Genomic DNA, 9,096 nt, shown 5'->3' with positions numbered 1-9,096 from the left:
TCGGTCTGTCTCTCTCTCCGCATCTCTCTCTCTGTCTCTCCCCCTCTCTGTCTATCTCTGTCTCTCCGCGTCTCTCTCTCCCTCTCTCCCCGTCTCTCTCTCTGTCTATCTGTCTCTTTCTCTCTCTATCTCTCTCTCTCTGTGTCTGTCTCTGTCTCTCTCTCTCTCTCTGTCTCTCTCTCCCCCTCTCTCTCTCTCTCCCTCTCTCTGCTCTTCCCCTGTCCTGAGGGAAGTGGGGGGGGGGGGGGGGGGGTTGTGACAGTGGGCGGTGAAGTTGGAGATTTTTCCTCAAAAAACCATGAAATAAAAAGCGCATTTACGTCAGGGGGTGGGTTAATTGCCCCTATCACGTGAGGGTTCGGGGTGGGTGGGGGCTTCACTTAAATTCGGGGAGGGCTGTTTTATTTGGATGTGGAGAGAGAGAGAGACAGAGAGTGAGAGAGAAAGGAGGGGAGTGGGATGTCGGAGGGAGAGACCTGCTCCCCTTTCCGATTCCCTGCGGTGGGACTTCTGCATTGAAATATGACCGGGCCCGTCCCGGTGGGTCCCGGCTGGTTCTACCTGTGCGGGAGGGGTGGCGGGGAGATCGCTGCCCGCCCGGAGACCGGACTGGACGCCGCCTGCGCCCCCCCGCACTGCGGGACCCTCTCCCCGCCCCCTGAGACTATCCCCCGGGAGCGGCCCCCGCTTCACCCCCCGCCGCCCCCCCCGGGGGCCTACGGCTACCCCCGGCCGGGGGGTTCCAGCTACCCCCCCGGGGAGCCGCTCCCCGGCTCCGGGGATTGCCGGCTGTACGCCTGCCCGGCGGTGCCGAGTTGCATTGCCGTGGCGCCGGGTGCCGCCCCGGCCGGGGGGGAGCCGCCCGCGGAAGGCTACGCGCCCTGGCCCCCGGCGACTCACTGGGAGCCCCGCTTCCGCTGTCCCAAGGAGAGGGCGGAGCCGAGACCGCTGTGGAAACCCACATTCCCAGGTAACCGGGAATGACCGCATCCCGTTATCCCTGTCCCCCACCGGGAGGGGGTGGGGGGGGAGGCCGGGGGAGGGTGGGTGTCACATCCAGGGATGGAGTGAGGTGGATGGATGGGGGGAGAGAGAGAGAAATCGAATAGGAGAGAGAGAGAATGAGAGTGGGAGGGGGGTTATAGAGAGAAATAGAGGGGGAGAAGGGGGAAAAGAGAGGGAGAGAGAGTGGGAGTGAGAGAGAGGGTGAAGGAGAGAAAGAGAAGGGGAAAGAGAGAAGGAGAGAGAGTGGGAGTGAGAGAGAGGGCGAAGGAGAGAAAGAGAAGGGGAAAGAGAGAGGGGGAGAGAGTGGGAGTGAGAGAGAGGGCGAAGGAGAGAAAGAGAAGGGGAAAGAGAGAGGGGGAGAGAGTGGGAGTGAGAGAGAGGGCGAAGGAGAGAAAGAGAAGGGAAAGAGAGAGGGGGGAGAGAGTGGGAGTGAGAGAGAGGGCGAAGGAGAGAAAGAGAAGGGGAAAGAGAGGGGGGAGAGAGTGGGAGTGAGAGAGAGGGTGAAGGAGAGAAAGAGAAGGGGAAAGAGAGAGGGGGAGAGAGAGGGGGAGAGAGAGAGAGGGTGAAGGAGAGAAAGAGAAGGGGAAAGAGAGAGGGAGAGAGAGTGGGAGTGAGAGAGAGGGTGAAGGAGAGAAAGAGAAGGGGAAAGAGAGAGGGAGAGAGAGTGGGAGTGAGAGAGAGGGCGAAGGAGAGAAAGAGAAGGGGAAAGAGAGAGGGGAGAGAGAGGGAGTGAGAGAGAGGGCGAAGGAGAGAAAGAGAAGGGGAAAGAGAGAAGGAGAGAGAGTGGGAGTGAGAGAGAGGGCGAAGGAGAGAAAGAGAAGGGGAAAGAGAGAGGGGGAGAGAGTGGGAGTGAGAGAGAGGGTGAAGGAGAGAAAGAGAAGGGGAAAGAGAGAGGAAGAGAGAGTGGGAGTGAGAGAGAGGGCGAAGGAGAGAAAGAGAAGGGGAAAGAGAGAGGGGGAGAGAGTGGGAGTGAGAGAGAGGGTGAAGGAGAGAAAGAGAAGGGGAAAGAGAGGGGGGGAGAGAGTGGGAGTGAGAGAGAGGGTGAAGGAGAGAAAGAGAAGGGGAAAGAGAGAAGGAGAGAGAGTGGGAGTGAGAGAGAGGGTGAAGGAGAGAAAGAGAAGGGGAAAGAGAGGGGGGGAGAGAGTGGGAGTGAGAGAGAGGGCGAAGGAGAGAAAGAGAAGGGGAAAGAGAGAGGGGGAGAGAGAGGGAGTGAGAGAGAGGGTGAAGGAGAGAAAGAGAAGGGGAAAGAGAGAGGGGGAGAGAGTGGGAGTGAGAGAGAGGCGAAGGAGAGAAAGAGAAGGGGAAAGAGAGAGGGGGAGAGTGGGAGTGAGAGAGAGGGGCGAAGGAGAGAAAGAGAAGGGGAAAGAGAGAGGGGGAGAGAGAGGGAGTGAGAGAGAGGGTGAAGGAGAGAAAGAGAAGGGGAAAGAGAGAAGGAGAGAGAGTGGGAGTGAGAGAGAGGGTGAAGGAGAGAAAGAGAAGGGGAAAGAGAGAAGGAGAGAGAGTGGGAGTGAGAGAGAGGGTGAAGGAGAGAAAGAGAAGGGGAAAGAGAGAAGGAGAGAGAGTGGGAGTGAGAGAGAGGGTAATGGAGAGAAAGAGAAGGGGAGAAAGAGAGAGGGGGAGAGAGTGGGAGTGAGAGAGAGGGCGAAGGAGAGAAAGAGAAGGGGAAAGAGAGAGGGAGAGAGAGTGGGAGTGAGAGAGAGGGCGAAGGAGAGAAAGAGAAGGGGAAAGAGAGAGGAAGAGAGAGTGGGAGTGAGAGAGAGAGGGCGAAGGAGAGAAAGAGAAGGGGAAAGAGAGAGGGGGAGAGAGAGGGAGTGAGAGAGAGGGTGAAGGAGAGAAAGAGAAGGGGAAAGAGAGAGGGGGAGAGAGTGGGAGTGAGAGAGAGGGCGAAGGAGAGAAAGAGAAGGGGAAAGAGAGAGGGGGAGAGAGTGGGGTGAGAGAGAGGGCGAAGGAGAGAAAGAGAAGGGGAAAGAGAGAGGGGGAGAGAGTGGGAGTGAGAGAGAGGGCGAAGGAGAGAAAGAGAAGGGGAAAGAGAGAGGGGGAGAGAGTGGGAGTGAGAGAGAGGGCGAAGGAGAGAAAGAGAAGGGGAAAGAGAGAGGGGGAGAGAGTGGGAGTGAGAGAGAGGGCGAAGGAGAGAAAGAGAAGGGGAAAGAGAGAGGGGGAGAGAGTGGGAGTGAGAGAGAGGGCGAAGGAGAGAAAGAGAAGGGGAAAGAGAGAGGGGGGAGAGAGTGGGAGTGAGAGAGAGGGCGAAGGAGAGAAAGAGAAGGGGAAAGAGAGGGGGGGAGAGTGGGAGTGAGAGAGAGGGCGAAGGAGAGAAAGAGAAGGGGAAAGAGAGGGGGGGGAGAGAGTGGGAGTGAGAGAGAGGGCGAAGGAGAGAAAGAGAAGGGGAAAGAGAGAGGGGGAGAGAGTGGGAGTGAGAGAGAGGGCGAAGGAGAGAAAGAGAAGGGGAAAGAGAGAGGGAGTGAGAGAGAGGACGATGGACAGAAAGAGAAGGGGAAAGAGAGAGGGGGAGAGAGTGGGAGTGAGAGAGAGAGGGTGAAGGAGAGAAAGAGAAGGGGAAAGAGAGGGGGGGAGAGAGTGGGAGTGAGAGAGAGGGCGAAGGAGAGAAAGAGAAGGGGAAAGAGAGGGGGGGAGAGAGTGGGAGTGAGAGAGAGGGCGAAGGAGAGAAAGAGAAGGGGAAAGAGAGAGGGGGAGAGAGTGGGAGTGAGAGAGAGGGCGAAGGAGAGAAAGAGAAGGGAAAGAGAGAGGGGGGGAGAGAGTGGGAGTGAGAGAGAGGGCGAAGGAGAGAAAGAGAAGGGGAAAGAGAGGGGGGGAGAGAGTGGGAGTGAGAGAGAGGGCGAAGGAGAGAAAGAGAAGGGGAAAGAGAGAGGGGGAGAGAGTGGGAGTGAGAGAGAGGGCGAAGGAGAGAAAGAGAAGGGGAAAGAGAGAGGGGGAGAGAGTGGGAGTGAGAGAGGGAGTGTGAGAGAGGGTGAAGGAGAGAAAGAGAAGGGGAAAGAGAGAGGGGGAGAGAGCAGGAGTGAGAGAGAGGGCGAAGGAGAGAAAGAGAAGGGGAAAGAGAGAGGGGGAGAGAGTGGGAGTGAGAGAGAGGGCGAAGGAGAGAAAGAGAAGGGGAAAGAGAGAGGGGGAGAGAGTGGGAGTGAGAGAGAGGGCGAAGGAGAGAAAGAGAAGGGGAAAGAGAGGCGGGGAGAGAGTGGGAGTGAGAGAGAGGGCGAAGGAGAGAAAGAGAAGGGGAAAGAGAGAGGGAGAGAGAGTGGGAGTGAGAGAGAGGGCGAAGGAGAGAAAGAGAAGGGGAAAGAGAGAGGGGGAGAGAGTGGGAGTGAGAGAGAGGGTGAAGGAGAGAAAGAGAAGGGGAAAGAGAGAGGGGGAGAGAGAGGGAGTGAGAGAGAGGGTGAAGGAGAGAAAGAGAAGGGGAAAGAGAGAGGGGGAGAGAGTGGGAGTGAGAGAGAGGGTGAAGGAGAGAAAGAGAAGGGGAAAGAGAGGGGGGGAGAGAGTGGGAGTGAGAGAGAGGGTGAAGGAGAGAAAGAGAAGGGGAAAGAGAGAAGGAGAGAGAGTGGGAGTGAGAGAGAGGGCGAAGGAGAGAAAGAGAAGGGGAAAGAGAGGGGGGGAGAGAGTGGGAGTGAGAGAGAGGGCGAAGGAGAGAAAGAGAAGGGGAAAGAGAGAGGGGGAGAGAGTGGAGTGAGAGAGAGGGCGAAGGAGAGAAAGAGAAGGGGGAAAGAGAGAGGAAGAGAGAGTGGGAGTGTGAGAGAGGGTGAAGGAGAGAAAGAGAAGGGAAAGAGAGAGGGGGAGAGAGTGGGAGTGAGAGAGAGGGCGAAGGAGAGAAAGAGAAGGGGAAAGAGAGAGGGGGAGAGAGTGGGAGTGAGAGAGAGGGCGAAGGAGAGAAAGAGAAGGGGAAAAGAGAGAGGGGGGAGAGAGTGGGAGTGAGAGAGAGGGTGAAGGAGAGAAAGAGAAGGGAAAGAGAGAGGGGGAGAGAGTGGGAGTGAGAGAGAGGGTGAAGGAGAGAAAGAGAAGGGGAAAGAGAGAAGGAGAGAGAGTGGGAGTGAGAGAGAGGGCGAAGGACAGAAAGAGAAGGGGAAGAGAGAGGAAGAGAGAGTGGGAGTGAGAGAGAGGGCGAAGGAGAGAAAGAGAAGGGGAAAGAGAGAGGAAGAGAGAGTGGGAGTGTGAGAGAGGGTGAAGGAGAGAAAGAGAAGGGGAAAGAGAGAAGGAGAGAGAGTGGGAGTGAGAGAGAGGGTGAAGGAGAGAAAGAGAAGGGGAAAGAGAGAGGAAGAGAGAGTGGGAGTGTGAGAGAGGGTGAAGGAGAGAAAGAGAAGGGGAAAGAGAGAGAGGAGAGAGAGTGGGAGTGAGAGAGGGTGAAGGAGAGAAAGAGAAGGGGAAAGAGAGAAGGAGAGAGAGTGGGAGTGAGAGAGAGGGCGAAGGAGAGAAAGAGAAGGGGAAAGAGAGAAGGAGAGAGAGTGGGAGTGAGAGAGAGGGTGAAGGAGAGAAAGAGAAGGGGAAAGAGAGAAGGAGAGAGAGTGGGAGTGAGAGAGAGGGTGAAGGAGAGAAAGAGAGAGGGGAGAGAGTGGGAGTGAGAGAGAGGACGATGGACAGAAAGAGAAGGGGGAAAGAGAGAGGGGGAGAGAGTGGGAGTGAGAGAGAGGGCGAAGGAGAGAAAGAGAAGGGGAAAGAGAGAGGGGAGAGAGAGTGGGAGTGAGAGAGAGGGTGAAGGAGAGAAAGAGAAGGGGAAAGAGAGAGGGAGAGAGAGTGGGAGTGAGAGAGAGGGCGAAGGAGAGAAGCAGAAAGGGAAAGAGAGAGGGGGAGAGAGTGGGAGTGAGAGAGAGAGGGTAATGGAGAGAAAGAGAAGGGGAAAGAGAGAGGAAGAGAGAGTGGGAGTGAGAGAGAGGGCGAAGGAGAGAAAGAGAAGGGGAAAGAGAGAGGGAGAGAGAGTGGGAGTGAGAGAGAGGGTGAAGGAGAGAAAGAGAAGGGGAAAGAGAGAGAGGGAGAGAGAGTGGGAGTGAGAGAGAGGGCGAAGGAGAGAAGCAGAAAGGGAAAGAGAGAGGGGGAGGAGAGAGTGGGAGTGAGAGAGAGGGTGAAGGAGAGAAAGAGAAGGGGAAAGAGAGACGGGGAGAGAGTGGGAGTGAGAGAGAGGGTGAAGGAGAGAAAGAGAAGGGGAAAGAGAGAGGGGGAGAGAGTGGGAGTGAGAGAGAGGGTGAAGGAGAGAAAGAGAAGGGGAAAGAGAGAGGGGGAGAGAGTGGGAGTGAGAGAGAGGGTGAAGGAGAGAAAGAGAAGGGGAAAGAGAGAGGGAGAGAGAGTGGGAGTGAGAGAGAGGGCGAAGGAGAGAAGCAGAAAGGGAAAGAGAGAGGGGGAGAGAGTGGGAGTGAGAGAGAGGGTGAAGGAGAGAAAGAGAAGGGGGGAAAGAGAGAAGGAGAGAGAGTGGGAGTGAGAGAGGGAGTGTGAGAGAGGGTGAAGGAGAGAAAGAGAAGGGGAAAGAGAGAGGGGGAGAGAGTGGGAGTGAGAGAGAGGGCGAAGGAGAGAAAGAGAAGGGGAAAGAAAGAGGGGGAGAGAGTGGGAGTGAGAGAGAGGGCGAAGGAGAGAAAGAGAAGGGGAAAGAGAGAGGGGGAGAGAGGTGGGAGTGAGAGAGAGGGCGAAGGAGAGAAAGAGAAGGGGAAAGAGAGAGGGGGAGAGAGTGGGAGTGAGAGAGAGGGTGAAGGAGAGAAAGAGAAGGGGGGAAAGAGAGAGGGGGAGAGAGAGGGAGTGAGAGAGAGGGTGAAGGAGAGAAAGAGAAGGGGAAAGAGAGAGGGGGAGAGAGTGGGAGTGAGAGAGAGGGTGAAGGAGAGAAAGAGAAGGGGAAAGAGAGAGGGGGAGAGAGCAGGAGTGAGAGAGAGGGCGAAGGAGAGAAAGAGAAGGGGAAAGAGAGAGGGGGAGAGAGTGGGGTGAGAGAGAGGGCGAAGGAGAGAAAGAGAAGGGGGAAAGAGAGAGGGGGGAGAGAGTGGGAGTGAGAGAGAGGGTGAAGGAGAGAAAGAGAAGGGGAAAAGAGAGAGGGAAGAGAGAGTGGGAGTGAGAGAGAGGGCGAAGGAGAGAAAGAGAAGGGGAAAGAGAGGGGGGGGAGAGAGTGGGAGTGAGAGAGAGGGTGAAGGAGAGAAAGAGAAGGGGAAAGAGAGAAGGAGAGAGAGTGGGAGTGAGAGAGAGGGTGAAGGAGAGAAAGAGAAGGGGAAGAGAGAGGGGGAGAGAGTGGGAGTGAGAGAGAGGGCGAAGGAGAGAAAGAGAAGGGGGGAAAGAGAGAGGGGGAGAGAGTGGGAGTGAGAGAGAGGGCGAAGGAGAGAAAGAAAAGGGGAAAGAGAGAGGGGGAGAGAGTGGGAGTGAGAGAGAGGGTGAAGGAGAGAAAGAGAAGGGGAAAGAGAGAGGGGAATATAGTGGGAGAAAGAGATTGGGAGAGGGAGGGTGAGCAATATTGGGGGAAGAGAAGGGGAGAGAGGTAGGGAGGGTGGGAGAGAGGGAGTGGGAGACAGAGACGAAGGGCAAGGGGGGGGGGACAAGGGAGGGGAGAGAGAAAGGATGAGGAGGAAGGAAAGGGAGAGAGGGAGAGACGGGCAGGAATTTTGGAACCATGAAGGTTGGGGTGGGGGAGTAAGAATCCGTTCCGAGTGTTGGTTACAGAGGTGAGAGTGGGACAGATGAGAGGGAATAAGGGTGAGGGAGGGAAGGAGGGAGATGAGGAGAATTAGTGTTTGATGAAGGTGGCGAGGTACCTCTCTCTCACACACACTCACAAAAACACGCACACACTCCCTCTCTCACACAAGCTGTCTCGCACACGACTCTCTGTCACATACACACACACAGACTCCATTCACACAGTCTCACTCTTTCTCACACAGTCTCTCTCACACACAGTCTCTCTCTCTCTCACACACACACACTTTCACACACTCTGTCACATGCACACACACCACACGCTCGCACACTTTCATATACACACTCTCACATACAACTCTCTCTTACACACAGACACACACTCTCATGCACACACACACACACCTATTCACACACCCATGCTCTCTCATACATGTATCTCTCACACACGCACGCACTCAGTCTTTCGCACGTGCTCTCTCTCACACACATATGTATCTTGACTCATACACACTCGCATGCACAGTCACACACTTACACACACACATTCATTCACACACTCACACTCTCTCACACATACACCCCTCTCACATGCGTGCACACTCATACCCATACCCATAATCTTTCACGAACATCGAGAGAAGCAATGAGGGAGAGGGAGGAGACATTAGAGATAGTTGGGGAAGGACAGTGAGAAAAAGGCAGGACTCTACAGAGAGAGAAATACGATAAAGAGAGAGGGGAGGGGGGAAGAGAGAGAGAGAGACACCAAGAAAGAATGTGTATGAGTGTGTGTTACACTGTCAGTGTGTGTGCCCATAAGTGTGTGTGTATTCTTGGTTGTGTATTTAACTGCATGTATATGTGTGTGTGTGTGTGTGTGTGTGTGTTTGACTATCTGTATGTGCCTGCATTTGTGTTTGTGTGTGTTGACTATCAGTGTGTGTACCTCTATGTCTGTGTGTGTGTGTGAGAGAGAGAGGATCAGTGTGAGTGTGTGTGTGTGAGAGAGAGAGAGGATCAGTGTGAGTGTGTGTGTGAGAGAGAGAGAGGATCAGTGTGAGCGTGTGTGTGTGTATGAGACAGAGAGGATCAGTGTGAGTGTGTGTGTGAGAGAGAGAGAATCAGTGTGAGTGTGTGTGTGTATGAGAGAGAGAGGATCAGTGTGAGTGTGTGTGTGTGTGAGAGAGAGAGGATCAGTGTGAGTGTGTGTGTGAGAGAGAGAGAGGATCAGTGTGAGTGTATGTGTGTGAGAGAGAGAGGGTCAGTGTGAGTGTGTGTGTGTATGAGAGAGAGAGGATCAGTGTGAGTGTGTGTGTGTGAGAGAGAGAGGATCAGTGTGAGTGTGTGTGTGTATGAGAGAGAGAGGATCAGTGTGAGTGTGTGTGTGTATGAGAGAGAGAGGGTCAGTGTGAGTGTGTGTGTGTATGAGAGAGAGAGGATCAGTGTGAGTGTGTGTGTGTGTGTGTGTGAGAGAGAGAGAGACTA

The 9,096-nt window shown here is 55.2% G+C and overlaps 1 protein-coding gene across 1 annotated transcript in view; it reads left to right on the top strand.

Annotated features, from left to right (window-relative positions):
- Positions 1-522: 522 nt before the first annotated feature.
- LOC132808928 (homeobox protein Hox-C13-like) overlaps positions 523-9,096 on the top strand; it is a 31,004-nt gene continuing 22,430 nt past the window's right edge. Inside the window, exon 1 of the mRNA XM_060822343.1 lies at positions 523-970. Within this exon, the coding sequence (XP_060678326.1) occupies positions 523-970 (448 nt within the window). The remainder of the gene's footprint in view (positions 971-9,096) is intronic.

Source organism: Hemiscyllium ocellatum (genome assembly GCF_020745735.1).
Source record: "Hemiscyllium ocellatum isolate sHemOce1 chromosome X unlocalized genomic scaffold, sHemOce1.pat.X.cur. SUPER_X_unloc_1, whole genome shotgun sequence".
Lineage (NCBI taxonomy): Eukaryota > Metazoa > Chordata > Chondrichthyes > Orectolobiformes > Hemiscylliidae > Hemiscyllium > Hemiscyllium ocellatum.
This window is presented reverse-complemented; position numbering and strand designations above follow the sequence as displayed.